Below are 20,000 nucleotides of genomic sequence, written 5' to 3' on the forward strand. Positions count from 1 at the left end.
AAACTGCATTTTGTTGTCTTGTACTTGTACATGTGTGATGACAGTAAAGTTGTATCTAATCTAATCTATACTTACACTTTCCCTTTGCTTGCCATAACATATGTTATCAGAAAGTGATTCAATTTAATGTTCAATTATTTGCTTAAAAACAGGAAAAAGTTATTCACAGATGCAGAATGTTTTATTAAAGCAACCACAAAGATGACCTGGCAACCTGGGTCCTGCTAGATAATGTGAGGGATTAGAAATAAAGCTGTTAGTTAGTTAGTTAGTTAGTTAGTTAGGCTTAGATCATTTTTTAGCACATTATTTGGTTTCTTACTGAAAGAAACAATTTTTTTTACCATCATTTGAAATAGAGGCAGATTGAAGATTCCTCAGTGAAGCTTTCTTGTTCTTTTACTGTCATTTTTATTACTTTATCTCGAGAGAAGACTTTGAACTTCATTTCTTACAAAAGTTTTATTTAGATTTCTTTAGTACATTCACTTTAACTCAAGTACAATATTTACCACTTCTGCTGCATAAAGAAAGATTTATTTGTGTGTATTTTTGGGAAGTGTTCACATTGTGAGGAGGCACAGGATGTAACGGTCAGCCCACTATTGTAGAGGGATTAAAAGGTTAAGGATTGTTCCTAAAGAAAAAATAGATCTGTTTACAGAATGCTGTGTATTCATTTTTTACCCTTTTGGGGTGGAAGCCCAGCTTCCTTTTTTCATTTGAGGAGAGGAAGTTTAGAAGAGAAATCTTTTAAAAAATCCTTAAAAGGCCTTCAGTTATAGCCATAATACATAATATAGATATGCAGTGTCCTGATACCAGCTTAATCACTCACACACACACACTCTCTCTCACACACACACACTCTCTCTCACACACACACAGAATGACATTACAACAAAACCCTGAAACTGCAACAGATACCAAAACAGGCTGCAGGATATCCATCATACCTACACACACACACACACACACACACACACACACACACACACACACACACACACACACACACACACTGAGAGCCAAACCCCATTCTTAAAGAGATAACGCTACTGTTATTCATCTGTTGTGATTACGTTCCAGGTCAGAGGCAGGTCTGAGTCAGTGTGGAAAAAAAAACCCCAGAAAAAAGACTATTGAGAAGTTTTTAAGTCTGGTCTTAATTTTCAATAATGTCTGTAGGTTGGTTTTAAATACAGAATATATTTAATAATGATTGTAGCTAGTGTTTTAGCTAAAATAAGCATGTCAAATATGCTCTGAATTGAAATGTAGTTCAACACAGTAAAAGACTTTCAAGGTACAAATTCTTTGCTTTACAAGTTTCTAATGCAGGTTTTTGTTGTATTCCACTACTTAGAATTTTTTTGCAGGTCACAATTATAGAGCATTTGTAGATAAAATAGCATTTATTTATTACAATTTTATAGGTAATAAAATGATGTTTAACACAGTGATAGAACCTGAACCTCAACACACCTCTATGTGCTCCAAATGATCTCACAATCTGTGTGTAATCTCTGACATAGCACACATGACCAGGGCTTATTTTAGTTATAGAGCATGCACATTAATGCATATACTCATTACAATGAAGTATTTTCATCTAGTACTCTATAATATCCTTTTTTATTTAATTTTACAAATGAATGGAATCAGACACGTGACTTTAAACCCGGAAGTGCCGCATATCAATACTGAGAGCATTTACTTTGCATTATTAAAAAAAAAAAAAAAAGAGTGCTGTGAAATAAAAACCCCTACAAATATTGCTGCTTGGTCATGATCTGTAGGAAATGTATTGCATTTATTAAAAGAACCGAAATGAAAGGGTCGAGTCAGGAGTCGACTCTTTCACTGAGCCGAATAAAGAAAAATCCAAACTACTGCCCTTACAAATCACCATTTCAGAATGAAAATGTATAAAGTTAAATTAACTCTAAACATTATTAAACGATCACAGTGCACATTTTATATAGCTTAGTGTCGCATTTAGCTTACTTAGCCACATAATGTTTACGCCTGGTTAGTGAATAATGAACGCTTATATATCGCTGCAGGTCGATTAGGATGCACTTGAAGTATAAACGTTTCTAAAGACAGAAAATAGATTTTAGAACATTACGATATAATTCTGCATTAATCGTATTGAACCTCTCCCTCACAGCTCGGTTCTTAACTTGAATTTCAAGCAATGGGCCTGAAACACGCGCACTGGGTGACGGCTGACCAATCAGACGAAGCGATGCCGAAAGTTTACCTTATATGGAAGTTGCCGGCCACAGTGCCGGGTATAAATACAGCGTCGTCCCGGTTCAGCTGCCACTCTTGAGTTTTCCTGTGCTTCGTCTAGAGGAACATTAATTCCAGCTGTATTCCTGTTAAACCACTGATTCTTTGGTAAGATCAGCTTTATCTTTTGTCTAGTTACGATTGTGATCATAATTACATTCTATTTCTACCTTAAATCTATTTTTGTTTGTTTTATTAACGATGTGAATGATTTATATCGAGTTGGTGTTTATTACAGTGCATCTCTGTACATGATCCCTGGGGTTATGATGACCTTATTAATGTGTTTATAATGATTTATAGTGATACATTACTCAGTGTAAGGAGAAACTGAGACAATACAAAGAGATGACTTATTAATACAGCTTGCTTATTTATTTTTTTTTGAGAGGAAAATGTGTGTAAAATGTTGTGGTGTAGTTAGATGTGGGTGTGGCTGGGTGTTGATGCTCGACCTGCATCTTAGCTTCAGTTTGTCTTCAGAAACATTTATAACGAAGTTTGCATGATTAATTTACCTCAGTGAATTTAATTAATTGTTGGATTTAATAAAAAAAACACCAAGGTTAACAGTTATACAGTATAACTAGTTGCTGTAGTAAATGAAACATGATTTGGAGCAGGTTTATTGTGTATAATGTGGGACTCGATCATGGTCCCTTCAGCAGGGCGCATAATGAGGCTGTAAAAAGGGGAGTGGTCGCGTCTCACGAGCCGGTCGAACTTATTACCATATAAGGCAATAGCGAGTCTGTTGGCCACTTCCTTTGTCTCAAACCGCCCAGTTTTTGGGCTTTGCGCATGTGCGCCACCTGCTGGTGATAGCTTTTTTTTTTCTTTTAAATAAAGGGTGTGTGCATTACTACAGCAGATGCTGAACTACCCCTTGTTCTAAATGACCATGGTCACGTATTAACTCCTTTATGTAGATATGTGTTCATTTATTACCATCTTGCCTATATGTTTACACTGTGGAGCTCGTACTAGAAAAAATTCCTCGTATGTGAAAACATTCTTGGCAATAAAGACCTGATTCTGATCCTGATCCTGATTCTGATTCTGATGTACTCCACAGCCATGGATGAGGAAATCGCTGCTCTGGTTGTTGATAACGGCTCCGGCATGTGTAAGGCCGGGTTTGCTGGAGATGATGCGCCACGTGCCGTCTTCCCCTCCATTGTTGGCCGTCCCAGGCATCAGGTATGTAGGAACCACACAACCTGCCTCTTATGGAAGCTTAATTGTGTTTTTAGCTATTTAAATATTAAAAATCAGGGGTGCTCAAACATTTTTAAGGATAACCTTGTAACCTGGATTAGGTTTGAACAATGGTGCAACCATCATAGGCACTTGTATGAGCCAGCACTTACTCTGGTTTTTATTAAAATCACGTTAATAGAAGCTAACTATGATGACTAATCATATGGCTTTAAAAAAATAAAAAATGGAGGCCCCTTGAACACGTGTTGTCATCCCCTTCCTGAGAACATGTCCTAGTGGGTGACGTTAATCGTTAACTTCAATTTGTTTATTCACCAGTACTGTAGGACCTTTTGCATGGCTTTGCATGCAGGAACATGTCGTGCTATTGCGTCAAGTCACGGCTTCACACTCAAATTCTTTCTCCTGAAAGATGAAGAGCTGCAAAAGTCTGCTTCAATTAGTGCACTGATCTGACGTATGGATTTCTGTAGCGACGTGTATGAATGTTGAATGTGGCTTCTCTTGTAGGGTGTGATGGTTGGCATGGGCCAGAAGGACTCGTATGTTGGAGATGAGGCTCAGAGCAAGAGAGGTATCCTGACTCTGAAGTACCCCATTGAGCACGGTATTGTCACCAACTGGGATGACATGGAGAAGATCTGGCACCACACCTTCTACAATGAGCTGCGTGTGGCACCTGAGGAGCACCCTGTCCTTCTCACAGAGGCTCCCCTGAATCCCAAAGCCAACAGGGAGAAGATGACTCAGGTACAAGAAGTGCCATTTCATGCTCCTAATCTTTTTTCCTTTTAATTTGTATTTGACATTCTATTTTTTTAATCTTCCTTCTCAGGCTTTCTATCCTATACTCTGAGCTTTCTTTGTTTGGAGGCCACAGGTTCATGTTCATAGTTTTCTATTGCATGCCCTCCATGTGGTTTAGAATTTAACCCTGAACCCTTTAACGATGCATGTTGTAATGATTTGATGGAGACACTGCATTTCAAAGTCCAAGTGACTTGAGTGGCTTAATCTGCTTAAAACCAGTGTGAAATTCTTGCACAACTTTAACATGGTGTTCAAACTAAAGCACTTTTCTGCTTTGTGGCTGAATGATTAAGTAATTAAACCAATTTTTCTCCCCACAGATCATGTTTGAGACCTTCAACACACCTGCCATGTACGTTGCCATCCAGGCCGTGCTGTCCCTTTACGCTTCTGGCCGTACCACAGGTATCGTGATGGACTCTGGAGATGGTGTCACCCACACTGTGCCCATCTACGAGGGTTACGCTCTGCCCCATGCTATTCTGCGTCTGGACCTGGCTGGCCGTGACCTCACTGACTACCTGATGAAGATCCTGACCGAGCGTGGCTACAGCTTCACCACCACAGCTGAGCGTGAGATTGTGCGTGACATCAAGGAGAAGCTGTGCTATGTTGCTCTGGACTTTGAGCAGGAGATGGGCACCGCCGCCTCCTCATCCTCTCTGGAGAAGAGTTATGAGCTGCCTGACGGACAGGTCATCACCATCGGCAACGAGCGTTTCCGCTGCCCTGAAGCCCTCTTCCAGCCCTCTTTCCTGGGTAAGCATAAAGAATATTAAAGATGGCTGCCTTGACATTTGCTTCAGTAAATATTTATTTATTTTTTTTAACCTCGATTTATTCCCTTCTTTCAGGTATGGAGTCCTGTGGTATCCACGAGACCACCTTCAACTCCATCATGAAGTGTGACGTCGACATCCGTAAGGATCTGTATGCCAACACTGTGCTGTCTGGTGGTACCACCATGTACCCAGGCATTGCTGACCGCATGCAGAAGGAGATCACCTCCCTTGCCCCCTCCACCATGAAGATCAAGGTACAGTTGATCTCCCTTGGCATTATGTACAATAACCTTTCATATTGTAACGTCTATGAATGTACTAAATTATTATTTTTAATATTTAGATCATCGCTCCTCCTGAGCGCAAGTACTCTGTATGGATCGGTGGCTCCATCCTGGCTTCCCTCTCCACCTTCCAGCAGATGTGGATCAGCAAGCAGGAGTATGATGAGTCTGGCCCATCCATCGTCCACAGGAAGTGCTTCTAAACAGGACTGTAAACACCACAGCCGAGCCCCAGAGGCCGGCTTGAAAAAACAACCAACATGCCTTCCCCTCTCCGATAAGACCAAATGGGCATGGCTTCTGCTCTGTATGATGCACTGCCTTGGGGCAAAGAAACTGGAATTTCTCTGAAATTTCTTTTTCTTACAGGGGGAGGAGCTTTCCCTAAGAGGACTCTATGTACATTTCTTTTTAGTCATTCCAAATAGTCATGTTTCACAGGTTTCCATCCACTTCCCCCACATCACTGTGGGACGTACATGACCTTTAGTGTTTATGTAAATTATGTACTCGATACAAATGTCTGTTTTTGTACCTCAGCCTTAAACTTGGTCCATTTTGTTTTTGTTCTTCAGCGGAAGGGGAAAAGTTTTACCCATTAGCGTGAGCTTTCCTGGGGTTCTGGGTAAAGGATTTGTGAGCCACGGTGTCTCTGTACACTGACATGAAAACAATAAAATGTGCACATGTAAAACTCAACTACCTGTGTGGTGTTTGTTCTCACCTTGTTTCACACACTTTAGTATGACTGATACTTTATTGGGCAAGAGGATCTTAATCTCTGTTTAATATTCATGCTGTTGTCACTCTTAATGTGGTCTGAGTGGAGTTACTATGTGTATGAATCAGGTCACATTTAAACACCTGCTGTGTGTAGATCTAGTACAACAGTTAGCTCTAATATAACAATATATTAAGTGCATTAATATAAACTGTTATTGTTGGTGCTACTGTCTGATCTCTTGTAGAAAATGAGTCAACACTGAGGCTCCAGAGAACAGTGCTTTATCACGTCTGTCTAAATTGGTTGTGTTTCTCAGGGAGGTAGAGAAGTCTGCTGATTGTTAGAGCATCAACTTCCCTTGGTATTGTGGACTCTTACTATACAGACTGCAATTAATTTATATACTGCAAATATTCTAGTCCTCAATCATACAGTTCTTTATGTATCCTAGGTTCTGTATATCTGCCAGTTCTGTATGAGTTTGATCAGATTCAATAGCTGTACAATAGAACAGGCCAAACTGTTGCTTGGTTTGCATGTGCATTAGTCAAAATAACTCAACTACTCAGAGCAGTATTCTGATCCCAGCAAACAAAATAAACATGCTCATTTTAGGGCATTAATGGTGCTATTCTGATTTCTTCATGATGTACTGAAACTTGTACAACTCCCCATGTGCTTGAGGGCTTGTTACAGGAAAATAATCAACCGTAATAAGTCAGAGTTACAGCTACAGCCCTGAAGTGGTTTATTTTACAGTACCACCATGTGCTAAAGTGTTTTATTCCTCTTATACCAAAGCAATCTGCTAATAATTACATATTTTTAAGGATGTTGCACCATAACTAATGGAGTCAATAATCAGCCTCCTGACCAATCAGAGCTTTGTGTACATTACAGAGCTTTCATTCTTTTCCTAATAGTTTAATTGAAAGCTAAATGTTACTAACTCTGATTTCACTCCCAGAGTTTATTGTGTTTGTCCCTCAGACACGTGTTTACTTCAGTTATAAGTGTTACATGGAGTCTACAGCCTTCTGCACAGGAATTAAACCACGTTATCTAATGACCTGCGACTCCATCCTTCATTTATTCACGTGTTTCACGTGTTTCGGCTTAATGTTGTAATTAATAAATAAATGAGCCTAAAGTAAAGGGGAAGGAATTCGATGCACCACCCGGAAGTTGGTACGTCTGTAAATACGTTCCTACGGCAGAGAGAACCGCGGAACTACTAGTTTTGTGTGTGAGGCTTTAATATTTGTGTTTAATATCGTTTCCGTTAGCATTAGCATTAGCATGTGTTTATATATAATATTTAACCGTGTATGAGGCGTTATAACAAAGACGACATGGAGAACTCAGTCGAACAGGTATGTAAATAAATAAAGATCTGAGGTAAGATATGAGTTACAACATTAAACAACACTGAAGCAGATTTACAGGAAAAATCATCTGTTTGAAAAATGTCATTTGTTTTATATATTTTTCTGGCCCTGAAATGAGCTCCGCCCCCCTGGATGGCAGCTGCTGTATGTTTGTGCTGCTGTGTGTTTGTCGCCCCTCATGCCCAGTGCTCTCAGTCCTCTGTCTCCATCTCCATCTTCTCTGACGAGATCTTACTGCACATCCTGAGCTACATCCCCAGTTACGACCTGGTGCTCAGTGTGAGTCGTGTGTGTCGGAAACTACAGACTCTGTGTCAAGACAAGAGCCTGATTTCTCATATCCAGCTCCATAAAGAGTATCGAGTGAGTACTGAAGTTCCTATAAGCTGCTGTTCGAGTTTTACACTTTATTATTAGTTGTCTTGACTTTTTCTTCATCTTGCAGGCATCTGATGAAGCAGTGAAGAAGCTGCTGAAGGGGCTGTCCGGTGGCGTCCAGACTCTAGATGCCAGCGGCTGTTACTGGTTGTCTGGTAGCACACAGGATGTTGTGACCCGCTGCGTTGGACTGGTTCGGCTGGACGTGTCAGGTTGGCGTGTGACACCAGCACGTCTCTCACGTCTCCTGGGCTCACTGCGGTCGCTGCGCTCGCTGTCGCTGGACGTTGGCACGGGATTCGACCTGCAGCAGCTGAGCACTGAGGGCAAATCGGCCTTAGCGAGGCTCAGCGAGCTGAAACAGACGCTGCTGACGCCCTCGTACGGTGTCGTGCCGTGCTGCGGCGCGCTACAGAGCTTAAGTCTGTACTTGGAAGTGGCTGAGGGTTGGCATGAACCCAGTGCACACCTCCAGCTTATAGTGGGGCAAAGCAGTGTGCCACGCTACCACAACCTACGCTGGTTCTCTGCCCGCCTGGCACCCGGAGAGGTCAACCGCGCGCTGCTTAGTCTCTACTTGGCAGCTTTCAGCATGCGCGTCCCAGAGGGCCTCACTGGGTTGGTTGTTGCCATACCCGGTCCAGCTCCGCCAATTCCTGCTTCTGCTGGTTTACTGACTCAGGGCATCATATCAGCTGGAAGTGCGATCACTGCGTTTCAGCTTCCTCAGATGTGGCTAGACGGCCCCATGTTGAGGCGGGTTTTGGGATACGGATGTCCGGCCTACTTGAACGTGTCACGGTGCATGGCGCCGGGATTCGAGCCGCTTTGTGTGTTGCTGGGTTCCGGTTGTGATCTTTCACCATTGCGCAGCCTCAACCTGCGTGGAAAAAATGAGGAGGAAGTGGATGCTGAGGACATCAGGACTCTTACTGAATCATGTCCGCATCTCGCCCACTTCAATCTGTCCTCCACACACTACCATCACACCGCTCCGGAAAAGCCTGATGGGCATCTCTGTGTGGCTCTCGGATATCTCGCGCGTCTCCGGTCGCTAGCACTGCCGGCTTGTGCGCTGTCACGAGGGCCTCCTGTTCCAGCTAACAAGCCAGATTTGACTACAAAACTATGCTCAGAGTCACTCCTGCTGGGGCTGAAGAAGACTCGCCGCGTGGGCATTCCGGCCTTCCAGCCGACGATTGACGGCACCGGGGCTCCGAAGGAAGAACAGGAAGCTGAAGCGGAGTCCTTCCTGCGCCCTCTGATAAATGGCTGCCCATATCTGGTTGAGCTGGAGCTGATTGGAACAGGGTTCTTATCAGCCATGCCGAGGTACGACCCAGCCATGCGTAAGGATCCCGCCGCCTGCCCCTGGTCCTTCCAGGTGGGAGATGCCCAGCTGGCAGCTTTGGGAAAACTCCACTTTTTGCGAAGGCTTACTTTGGCTCACCTGCCAGGGGTCCTGAAGGGTACCGGGCTCATTCAGCTCGTCCTGGGGTGCAGAGACCTTCAGGTGTTATCTGTGGCCAACCTGGGGTGCTTAAAGACGGTGAATTATACTGTGGCTCTGCAGGAGGCTCTCAAACACTGTACACAGCTCAGAGAGTTCAGGTGAACACACACACAGACACACACACACAGAGACACACACACACACACAGAGACACGCACAGACACACACACACAGACACACACACACACAGAGACACACGCACAGACACACACGCACAGACACACACACACACACACAGAGACACACACACACACAGAGACACACACACGCACAGACACACACGCACAGACACACACGCACAGACACACACGCACAGACACACACACAGACACACACACACACACACACACACACACAGACATACACATATAGAGAATTATAATCCTGATCAGTTTATTTAACAGTGAAATGGTGTCTGTGTGTGTCTGTGTGTGTGTCTGTGTCTGTGTGTCTGTGTGTGTGTGTCTGTGTTTGTGTGTGTGTGTGTCTGTGTGTGTGTGTCTGTGTGTGTGTCTGGGCAGGTTGGAGCAGCCATACTTCAGTGCTAACAGCTCCTTCTTCGACGCTCTCTCTCACTGCCGCCACCTCCAACGACTCTGCCTTGTCTCACGCCACGGAACGTTCCAGCACGCGGCCGCCGTCTCCTTCATGCAGCACTGTGAGGACATGGTGGTGTTTCACATGTTCACGGGTGGAACTCTTGTGGCCTGTAAAACACTGCAGAAAACCCTGCAGGACAGGTCGGTGTTAACAAACACTCTTCTTCTCTCTTTAACAGTTTTATAGCGTCAGTATTTAAGCGTTAAAGGCTACATTCTGTACAGACAGCCAATCAGATTTCAGCGTTACTGTCTCTTTAGACAGTTTAGGACAAAATTGTAACCCTGCATTTTCTTTCTGTAGTTTGTCTGCATCGCGTCCAGCACTTAGTGTGGTGGTGTATCCACTTCTCCATGAGGACTTGGGGAACGTGATCAAGGAGATGCCGCTCTGCCACTTGGATGAGATCACACTGTTCAAAACCCGCGTGGCTGAAGATCCTACTGTACTGTGAGGGAGAGAGAGGGGGGAGAGGGGGGGAGAGGGGGGGAGAGGGAGAGAGGGGGGGAGAGGGAGAGAGAGAGGGGGGGGAGAGAGAGGGGGGGGAGAGGGAGAGAGAGGGGGGAGAGAGGGGGGAGAGGGAGAGAGGGAGGGAGAGAGAGGGATGGAGGGGGAGAGGGAGGGGGGGAGGGGGGAGAGGGAGAGAGAGAGGGGGAGAGAGAGAGAGACGGGGGAGGGAGAGAGAGAGAGAGACGGGGAGAGAGACAGGGGGGAGAGAGACAGGGGGGAGAGAGAGGGGGGGAGAGAGAGAGACAGGGGGGAGAGAGAGGGGGGGAGAGAGAGAGAGAGGGGAGAGAGAGAGAGGGGGGAGAGACAGGGGGAGAGAGAGAGGGAGAGAGAGGGGGGAGAGGGAGAGAGAGGGGGGAGAGAGGGGGGGAGAGAGAGAGACAGGGGGAGAGAGAGGGGGGGAGAGAGAGAGACAGGGGGAGAGAGAGGGGGGAAGAGAGAGACGGGGGGAGAGAGACAGGGGGGGGAGAGAGGGGGGGAGAGAGAGCAAGAGAGAGGGGGAGGGAGAAAGATAGAGAGAGAGAGAAACAGACAGACAGACAGACAGACAGAGACACAGACAGACAGAGACACAGACAGAGAGACAGCGAGGTCTGACATTGACCTTGTGATGGTGGATGTTAATATTTCACCAGTTATTGTTTACACAAACAAAGTGAATTTTTAGGCAGATTTTTAGACCTCAACAACAAATGGATTAAAATGAACAGAAGTGAGATTCAGACTTCTAACGGTGCCAAAATCACATTACACATGAAATAAATTTGCTCTTTATTATACAACAGTCAGTGTTTTGTCTTGAAGACGAACTAAAGGGAAACTAATAAGAAACAATAAGCTGCAGCGTTCAAACACCTTCATAGTCATAGTTGTTCTTGGTGACTGTTTTAGTTAGTAATCATAATGAAACATGACACGTAACGCTGCAGATCCCCTGTGGGTGACGATTCAGTCCTCACCTCATACACAGGAATAAGGGGATGTTTGTGTTGGTTGCTTTTGGAAAAGAAATAAAAATCTGGTTTATTTCAAAATGATTGAAAATATAAATGCAAAAAGAAAATCATTCATTTTATTTGAGACCTAATAGTTTAATACAACTGCATTAATTCATAGGAAATGTTATTTTTAAAGAATTTATACTGGAGTAAACAAAACGTCGTGTGATATTTAATGTAGAAAAGCAGATAAATAAAGTTATAAGTGCTATAAATTTTACACTTGTATTAAAAACGATGCATTAATGAGTTCAGTTGCGTGTAACAAGCCATGACTCCGTGCCGCTAGGTGGCAGGAGTGTGTGTGTGTATGATATGTGTGTGTGTGTGTGTGTATGATATGTGTGTGTGTGTCCATAGATGTCGCCTTGTATACAGCAGTACATTGGAACGAATGCGTCAACTGAGCCGCCATCTTGGTACAGGGGACCCCCTCCTCCTAATGCATCAGCGTCAATGTAGGCAAAGAAATAAAATCACTATAAATCGTCATGAATTTCATTTTCTATTTTTTTTGGTTCGTTCCAAAGGTTTAAGGTTTTGATATTAAGATAATCTACTTTTTCACAATATAATACATAGTGCTAGTAGGTGTAAGTTTATTACTTACATTCTTCCACTTGAGTAAACTTCATATGAACAATCACTACTTACCTTATAGCCTACTGCATGTAACACTGCTACAATGGTGTGACTATACATGTTCATTTAAACATTTAAATTGGATTGGTTTATTAAATATGATACACAAAGTAATTTGCAGGTGGAAGCAAATCACAAATTTGAGAGGAACATAATGTGAAAGTTAGATAGTTGAGGTGCCAAAGACTGTTGAATCTTTTAGTTATTCTTTTCCCGCAATATTTTTGCCACATTAAATAAGTAAAGTCACATAAACCAAAAAAACCCACAAGTTTGACTTTGAGGCTGAACTTGTGTGTTACACTGCCAACCTAACTGGTGACATCCTACCAGGACCGTCAGATGAGTTAAACATTAAAACTAAGTGTTTAGTTTCCCTGCAACTTGTCCATGACTGACGTCTCTGTTTATCACTTGGGAATCTACAAACAGATTCAGATTCAGATTATTTTATTTAATACCATGTCAGCAATCAAAAGCTATTTTCAAGGCAAAAATCCAATTACAAAAACACAAATATCTTATAAATACAATAAAAACAAAACAAATATAAACAGTAAGTCGTATTATGGGGGTTTCCTCCGGGTACTCCGGTTTCCTCCCCCGGTCCAAAGACATGCATGGTAGGTTGATTGGCATCTCTGGAAAATTGTCCGTAGTGTGTGATTGTGTGAGTGAATGAGAGTGTGTGTGTGTGTGTGTGTGTGTGTGTGTGTGTGTGTGTGTGTGTGTGTGTGTGTGTGTGTGTGTGTGTGTGTGTGTGTGTGTGTGCCCTGCGATGGGTTGGCACTCCGTCCAGGGTGTATCCTGCCTTGATGCCCGATGACGCCTGAGATAGGCACAGGCTCCCCGTGACCCGAGGTAGTTCGGATAAGCGGTAGAAGATGAATGAGTGAATGAATGAATGAATGAATGAAGTCATATTATACATTTTTTTTATTAACATGTAATGTAAGTCTTTAACTGAAGTAACTTGATAAAAGATCATTCTGCTTGTGTTAAGTCCAGGACAATCTAATAAAATATGATTGACAGATAAGAGAATCTTACAGAACATACATAAAGTTGGGTCTTTTCACCTTTAAGCAAAAAAAAAACATGGGTCAATTTTTAATGTCCTTATTAAGAGCTTCGGAATCTACAAACATTGTCAAAAACTAATGAGTAACTAACATGGATTAGCTGTGGTCATTAACCAAGGACTAAAACAAACCAACGGAACCAGAAATATAATTTCCTAACATTCAGTATTATAAAACACATTCTCACTTGTGTAATGTAATCCCTTACTGTCTGGTTTTTAGATTTATTTCATTTGAACAACCAAACACAGCACAGAAGTCCGGCATCGTCCGTGCATTTGAGGTAAAGGAGCACTGTACAAAGATGGCGGCGGTTTTGACGCATTTTTAGGACCCCAATGCGACATCTAGTGTATATATCTATGGTGTGTGTGTATATCTATCTAGTGTATATATCTATGGTGTGTGTGTATATCTATCTAGTGTATATATCTATGGTGTGTGTGTATATCTATCTAGTGTATATATCTATGGTGTGTGTGTATATCTATCTAGTGTATATATCTATGGTGTGTGTGTATATCTATCTAGTGTATATATCTATGGTGTGTGTGTATATCTATCTAGTGTATATATCTATGGTGTGTGTGTATATCTATCTAGTGTATATATCTATGGTGTGTGTGTATATCTATCTAGTGTATATATCTATGGTGTGTGTGTATATCTATCTAGTGTATATATCTATGGTGTGTGTGTGTATATCTATCTAGTGTATATATCTATGGTGTGTGTATATCTATCTAGTGTATATATCTATGGTGTGTGTATATCTATCTAGTGTATATATCTATGGTGTGTGTATATCTATCTAGTGTATATATCTATGGTGTGTGTGTATATCTATCTAGTGTATATATCTATGGTGTGTGTGTGTATCTATCTAGTGTATATATCTATGGTGTGTGTATATATCTATGGTGTGTGTGTGTATATCTATCTAGTGTATATATCTATGGTGTGTGTATATATCTATGGTGTGTATAGTGTATATCTATCTAGTGTATATATCTATGGTGTGTGTATATATCTATGGTGTGTATAGTGTATATCTATCTAGTGTATATATCTATGGTGTGTGTGTATATCTATCTAGTGTATATATCTATGGTGTGTGTGTATATCTATCTAGTGTATATATCTATGGTGTGTGTGTATATCTATCTAGTGTATATATCTATGGTGTGTGTGTATATCTATCTAGTGTATATATCTATGGTGTGTGTGTATATCTATCTAGTGTATATATCTATGGTGTGTGTGTATATCTATCTAGTGTATATATCTATGGTGTGTGTGTATATCTATCTAGTGTATATATCTATGGTGTGTGTGTGTATATCTATCTAGTGTATATATCTATGGTGTGTGTGTGTATATCTATCTAGTGTATATATCTATGGTGTGTGTGTATATCTATCTAGTGTATATATCTATGGTGTGTGTGTATATCTATCTAGTGTATATATCTATGGTGTGTGTGTATATCTATCTAGTGTATATATCTATGGTGTGTGTGTATATCTATCTAGTGTATATATCTATGGTGTGTGTGTATATCTATCTAGTGTATATATCTATGGTGTGTGTGTATATCTATCTAGTGTATATATCTATGGTGTGTGTGTATATCTATCTAGTGTATATATCTATGGTGTGTGTGTATCTATCTAGTGTATATATCTATGGTGTGTGTGTATATCTATCTAGTGTATATATCTATGGTGTGTGTGTATATCTATCTAGTGTATATATCTATGGTGTGTGTGTATATCTATCTAGTGTATATATCTATGGTGTGTGTGTATATCTATCTAGTGTATATATCTATGGTGTGTGTGTATATCTATCTAGTGTATATATCTATGGTGTGTGTGTATATCTATCTAGTGTATATATCTATGGTGTGTGTGTATATCTATCTAGTGTATATATCTATGGTGTGTGTGTATCTATCTAGTGTATATATCTATGGTGTGTGTGTATATCTATCTAGTGTATATATCTATGGTGTGTGTGTATATCTATCTAGTGTATATATCTATGGTGTGTGTGTATATCTATCTAGTGTATATATCTATGGTGTGTGTGTATATCTATCTAGTGTATATATCTATGGTGTGTGTGTATATCTATCTAGTGTATATATCTATGGTGTGTGTCGCTCACAGAAGCGACGCTGTAACAACAACAAAACAAGATTTCCAGCCAGTCCTACTAATTAAACTCAAACATATCGATCAGAAGCTTTTAAAACTTTGTACAGAGATGATTTCACTGCGTCCTCTGACGGCCTGCAATGTTTAGGTGTAAATAATAATACAGTTAACGACAGGTTTAATTATTAAGTTAAAGTAGAAACGTGAACGCGGAATTCTGTCTATCGATTTGTTATGTCTGAGTCCATCAACATGAACCGGAACTGAGATACCCACGTGTTTACCTCCAGTGTCGTGGTGTTACATACAGTGGTGTTTAGGTTTAGTGTTATAGACAGTAATGATGATGTTGAGTCGTGTGTTATATAAAGTGGTGTTTAGTGTTCTATACAGTGATCTTTAGTGTTCTATACAGTGTTGGTCTTGTGTGTTATAGACAGTAATGATGATGTTGAGCCGTGTGTTATATACAGTGGTGTTTAGTGTTCTATACAGTGTTGGTCTTGTGTGTTATAGACAGTAATGATGATGTTGAGTCGTGTCTTGTCCTTTACTCGTCCTGGAGGTTCAGTAAATATCAGAAACACTCAGCCCTTCATCTGTAACTCCACGTATTTGTGTCAGATCTCTTGGAGAAAGTTCGCTAATGTTCCAAACCCAACAGGAGAATTAGATGATGTCCAGTTTGGGGATCATTCTGGAAGCTTCTCGTCCAGGATGAGTTACCTGAAGTCCTCTGCAGAGTTACAGGACTCTAAACACACAGACGCTGAAGTGGAGCAGGACGAACCGGACCCGAACTTCCGGCCCAGAACCAAGAGTAACACACCGTACTGGTACTTACTGCAGTGCAAAAAACTACTGAAGAAACACAAAGTGAGAGCCTGAGATTTATTATATATTTATATACATGTGACTTCATTCTGTCTCTGTACAACAACTTAACTCTAGAACAGACTCACAGTCATCGTATAAGGGTTAAAGGTTGTGAGTTCGAATCCCAGGTCCACCAGCTGTTAGCAATACTCTCTCTCTCACACTCTCTCCCTCTCTCTCTCTTTCTCTTCCTCTCTCCCCCCCTCCCCCTCTCCCCAACCCCCCTCCCCCTCTCCCCAACCCCCCTCCCCCTCTCCCCAACCCCCCTCCCCCTCTCCCCAACCCCCCTCCCCCTCCTCACCCTCCCCCCCCTCACCCTCCCTCCCCCCTCCTCACCCTCCTCACCCACCCTCCCTCCACCTCACCCTCTCTCTCTCTCTCTCTCTCTCTCTCTCCCTCTCCCTCTCTCCCTCTCTCTCACACTCTCTCTCTCTCTCTTCCTCTCCCTCTCTCCCTCTCTCTCACACACTCTCTCTCTCTCTCTCTCTCTCTCTCTCTCTCTCTCTCTCTCTCTCTCTCTCTATCTCTCTCACTCCCTCTCTGCCACAGTTATCCGAGGCATTGGCGCTGTTTGAGATGGAGATGCTGAAAGTGGAGCGACTGCAGCCGGAGGAATATAACTACACGGTGCTGATTGGAGGATGTGGACGAGCAGGATACATCAAAAAAGCCTTTAAACTTTACAATGATGTGAGTTAACACACACACACACACACACACACACACCGTGCTACACATTTGTTCTGCATGTGATCTGTGTAAAGTCTGACGTGTTTCCCCTCAGATGAAGAAGCGAGGTTTGGAGCCATCAGACGCCTCGTACACTGCTCTGTTCAACGCTTGTGCTGAGTCTCCATGGAAACAGTCAGCTCTGGAGCAGGCGCTAAAGCTACGTCAGGAACTGAACAGGAAGAACATCCCTCTCAACGCCATTACCCATCATGCACTGCTCAAAACGCTGGCACGGGCCGGAGACCTGAAGGCTTGTTTTCAAGTGCTGCGGGTAAAGAAACCTTTTTGTATGTCATGTGATCCAGCGGTTTATTTTCATTCCACAGCTGGATAAGAAACTGTGCAAACTATTTAGTGCAGTATCTCTTTGTGTATTTGCTTACAAAAATGTGTGTGTGTGTGTGTGTGTGTGTGTGTGTAGGAGATGCTTCAGAGCAGACAGGCCATCACACAAGAGACATTTCAGTACTTGTTGATGTGCTGCGTGGAGGACAAAGAGCAGGGCTTCAGACTGGCACTACAGGTACACACACACACACACACACACACATACACACACACACACACAGTATGGTTCTTGTATTTGCTTATTAAAGTTCTCTCATCCTGCAGGTTTGGCACCAGATGCTTAGTGCTGGTATAAAACCAGATGCTCAGAACTATAACATCCTCCTTCGTGCTGCAAGGGATTGTGGGATTGGTGATCCTGCCTTGGCTTCTACATTACTCCTGAGGGGGAGGGAGGAGACACAGCTCACAGCTCAGGGTAAAGGTCAGAGGTCGAGGCTGAGAGAGAGGACCCGGTGTGACCCGGAGCCGTTAGACGTGGACGCGTTAGAGAGGCGTGTTCTGTCCGGCACGCCGTCTGATCTCACGCAGTCGACTCTTCACTCGGACTCGACACAAACTCAGCCGATTCCCGTTTCCTCGTCATCACGTCTGACACTAGCGATAAAATCAGCGTCGACGTCGCAGTCAGTTCCGAACCTGCTGGACCCGAGTACCTGTCACTCAGACGTGGTCGCCTTGGCGACAGCAAGCACCGCGTCTGATCGGCTGGCCCTGATCGGAAACCTCGACGGCTTTCTGAACAAAATGTTTAGCGATGGCTTGAAGCCCAGCATCAAGACTCTCACGCTGTTGGCTGACGTGACGGAGCCCAGCAGCCAATCAGTACGCAGCCTGATGGATGTGGCCAAACAGAGCGGAGTCCGGCTGGATGTGGGTTTCTTCAACACGCTCATCAGGAGAGCTGCGAGAGCCGGAGACGTGGAGGGAGCCAAGGTCAGGATGGGTTAGCATTGGGAAAACTGAGCGCTCAGGTGGCGTAAACACTGTAAATACATTCTGTTATTAGTTTATATAAACTTCTGTCTCGTTACCTCTGCTTCAGGCCCTGAAGGCGCTCATGCTGGAGAGGAAGCTGCATGTAAACACTCAGACCTTCTGCAGCTTGGCTCTGGCCTGTCGCACACAGAGGGACGGACTCCAGCTCCTCACTGACATGCAGGTCTGAACAGCATCTACAGCTGTGTGTGTGTAGTGTGTTGTGTGTGTAGTGTAGTGTAGTGTGTGTGTTGTGTGTGTATGTAGTGTGGTGTGTGTGTGTTATAAATATTTATTTACTTGTTTGTTTGTTTGTTTGTTTGTCAGGCCTGCAGTGTGAGAGCGAACGCTCACGTGTTCAGCGCTCTGATTGGTCAGGCCACACGCCGTCTGGACTACGTCTGGCTGCACGAGCTGCTGCACCAAATGCACCAGTTACAGGTTGCACCCAATGATGTCATCATCAATCAGCTGGAGTTTGCGTCACGGTACCCGCCCACCTACGACCAGGTCTCTGCTCCACATGACCCTAATTTACATATGCAAATTTCAATCCAGAGTTTGAGGTTATTCTCTCTAGCTTTGTTTATTCTTTAAGGCTGGACAGAAATCACACACACAACATCCCTGTAACTTCTACAACCTCACACCAAAGCAGCTCAAACTTCACTTCACAAATCTCCTTTCACTCCTTTCTCTAGAGCTTCATCTTATCTTCTCTGTTTTATTGTCTGGCTGTTGCACATGTGGGTAAATCAGAAGACGGGGTATAGATATGTATATGACCTGTAAATCATGACCACATGTCGATAACTATAATAAAATGTTTCACATCTCAGTCAATTTCTAATCCAAAACATTTTTTCTGTTTCATTTTCAGCTGAACGATTGATCTTAACTAACTACAGGAGCTCATGTTGTTTGTTCTCCCTCTCTTTTCTCCCTAGTATAAAACCAAGAAGACATATTTGGAAAAGATCAACGGGTTCCGTGGTTTTTATAAGCAGTGGCTGGAGTTCATGCCTGCACAAGAGACGCCGCCCCCCTGGGAGAAACATCACGAACCTGAGACAGAGATCCAGCAGGTCGGAGTGGAGTCACGTCGTGGGAGCGATAAACCGAGTCGAGTCAGCTGAGCTGATTCATGACACGTCGAATCAATTAAAGTGTTTATCTGTATAACAAAGGATTCAACTGCTGTGTATTTATATAGAGTGTCTGTGTGTGTCTGTGTGTGTCTGTGTGTGTGTGTGTCTGTGTGTGTGTCTGTGTGTGTTTCTGTCTGTGTGTCTGTCTGTCTCTGTGTGTCTCTGTGTGTGTGTCTGTGTCTGTCTGTGTGTCTCTGTGTGTCTGTGTCTGTCTATGTGTGTGTGTCTGTGTGTGTGTGTCTGTGTCTGTCTGTGTGCATGTGTGTGTGTGTGTCACTGTATGTGTGTCACTGTATGTGTGTCACTGTATGTGTGTCACTGTATGTGTGTCACTGTATGTGTGTCACTGTGTGTGTGTCACTGTGTGTGTGTGTGTGTCACTGTGTGTGTCACTGTGTGTCACTGTGTGTGTCACTGTGTGTGTGCGTGTCACTGTGTGTGCGTGTCACTGTGTGTGCGTGTCACTGTGTGTGTGTCAGTGTGTGTGTGTGTGTCAGTGTGTGTGTGTCAGTGTGTGTGTGTCACTGTGTGT

General features: G+C 43.1%; 3 protein-coding genes across 4 annotated transcripts; all 3 read left to right on the forward strand.

Annotated features, from left to right (window-relative positions):
• Window positions 1-2,310: 2,310 nt before the first annotated feature.
• actb1 (actin, beta 1) lies at window positions 2,311-6,094 on the forward strand. Its single transcript, XM_060860081.1, has 6 exons — window positions 2,311-2,406; window positions 3,374-3,498; window positions 4,030-4,269; window positions 4,650-5,088; window positions 5,184-5,365; window positions 5,455-6,094. The coding sequence occupies exons 2-6, from the start codon at window positions 3,376-3,378 to the stop codon at window positions 5,596-5,598; spliced, it is 1,128 nt and encodes a 375-aa protein (XP_060716064.1). The 5' UTR covers window positions 2,311-2,406; window positions 3,374-3,375; the 3' UTR covers window positions 5,599-6,094.
• A 1,194-nt stretch (window positions 6,095-7,288) lies between these two features.
• On the forward strand, window positions 7,289-10,462 carry fbxl18 (F-box and leucine-rich repeat protein 18). Of its 2 annotated transcripts, XM_060860916.1 has the most exons (5): window positions 7,289-7,492; window positions 7,694-7,870; window positions 7,953-9,496; window positions 9,920-10,138; window positions 10,302-10,462. In XM_060860916.1, exons 1-5 carry the CDS (start codon window positions 7,448-7,450, stop codon window positions 10,450-10,452), a joined length of 2,136 nt encoding a protein of 711 aa, XP_060716899.1. In that variant the 5' UTR covers window positions 7,289-7,447; the 3' UTR covers window positions 10,453-10,462. The 2 variants fall into 2 exon arrangements, with proteins under 2 accessions (XP_060716899.1, XP_060716898.1); XM_060860915.1 differs by lacking the exon at window positions 7,289-7,492 and having other exon boundaries at window positions 7,501-7,870.
• Window positions 10,463-15,660: 5,198 nt separating this feature from the next.
• On the forward strand, window positions 15,661-19,493 carry ptcd1 (pentatricopeptide repeat domain 1). Its single transcript, XM_060860758.1, has 8 exons — window positions 15,661-16,262; window positions 16,812-16,952; window positions 17,047-17,265; window positions 17,416-17,517; window positions 17,607-18,278; window positions 18,388-18,504; window positions 18,648-18,830; window positions 19,268-19,493. Exons 1-8 carry the CDS (start codon window positions 15,909-15,911, stop codon window positions 19,454-19,456), a joined length of 1,977 nt encoding a protein of 658 aa, XP_060716741.1. The 5' UTR covers window positions 15,661-15,908; the 3' UTR covers window positions 19,457-19,493.
• The last annotated feature ends 507 nt before the right edge of the window (window positions 19,494-20,000 follow it).

This window comes from Tachysurus vachellii, chromosome 24 (genome assembly GCF_030014155.1).
Source record: "Tachysurus vachellii isolate PV-2020 chromosome 24, HZAU_Pvac_v1, whole genome shotgun sequence".
Lineage (NCBI taxonomy): Eukaryota > Metazoa > Chordata > Actinopteri > Siluriformes > Bagridae > Tachysurus > Tachysurus vachellii.

Bases quoted from the DNA above. Each gene is read 5' to 3' on its own strand.
- actb1 (XM_060860081.1), top strand. From the start codon at position 3,376: ATGGATGAGGAAATCGCTGCTCTGGTTGTTGATAACGGCTCCGGCATG. The intron at 4,270-4,649 runs GTACAAGAAGTG...TTCTCCCCACAG, and splicing joins ACAGGGAGAAGATGACTCAG to ATCATGTTTGAGACCTTCAA. The intron at 5,366-5,454 runs GTACAGTTGATC...TTTAATATTTAG, and splicing joins CCTCCACCATGAAGATCAAG to ATCATCGCTCCTCCTGAGCG.
- ptcd1 (XM_060860758.1), top strand. From the start codon at position 15,909: ATGATGATGTTGAGTCGTGTCTTGTCCTTTACTCGTCCTGGAGGTTCA. The intron at 16,953-17,046 runs GTGAGTTAACAC...GTTTCCCCTCAG, and splicing joins CCTTTAAACTTTACAATGAT to ATGAAGAAGCGAGGTTTGGA. The intron at 18,279-18,387 runs GTCAGGATGGGT...CCTCTGCTTCAG, and splicing joins GAGACGTGGAGGGAGCCAAG to GCCCTGAAGGCGCTCATGCT.
- fbxl18 (XM_060860915.1), top strand. From the start codon at position 7,640: ATGGCAGCTGCTGTATGTTTGTGCTGCTGTGTGTTTGTCGCCCCTCAT. The intron at 7,871-7,952 runs GTGAGTACTGAA...TTCATCTTGCAG, and splicing joins AGCTCCATAAAGAGTATCGA to GCATCTGATGAAGCAGTGAA. The intron at 9,497-9,919 runs GTGAACACACAC...GTGTCTGGGCAG, and splicing joins ACACAGCTCAGAGAGTTCAG to GTTGGAGCAGCCATACTTCA.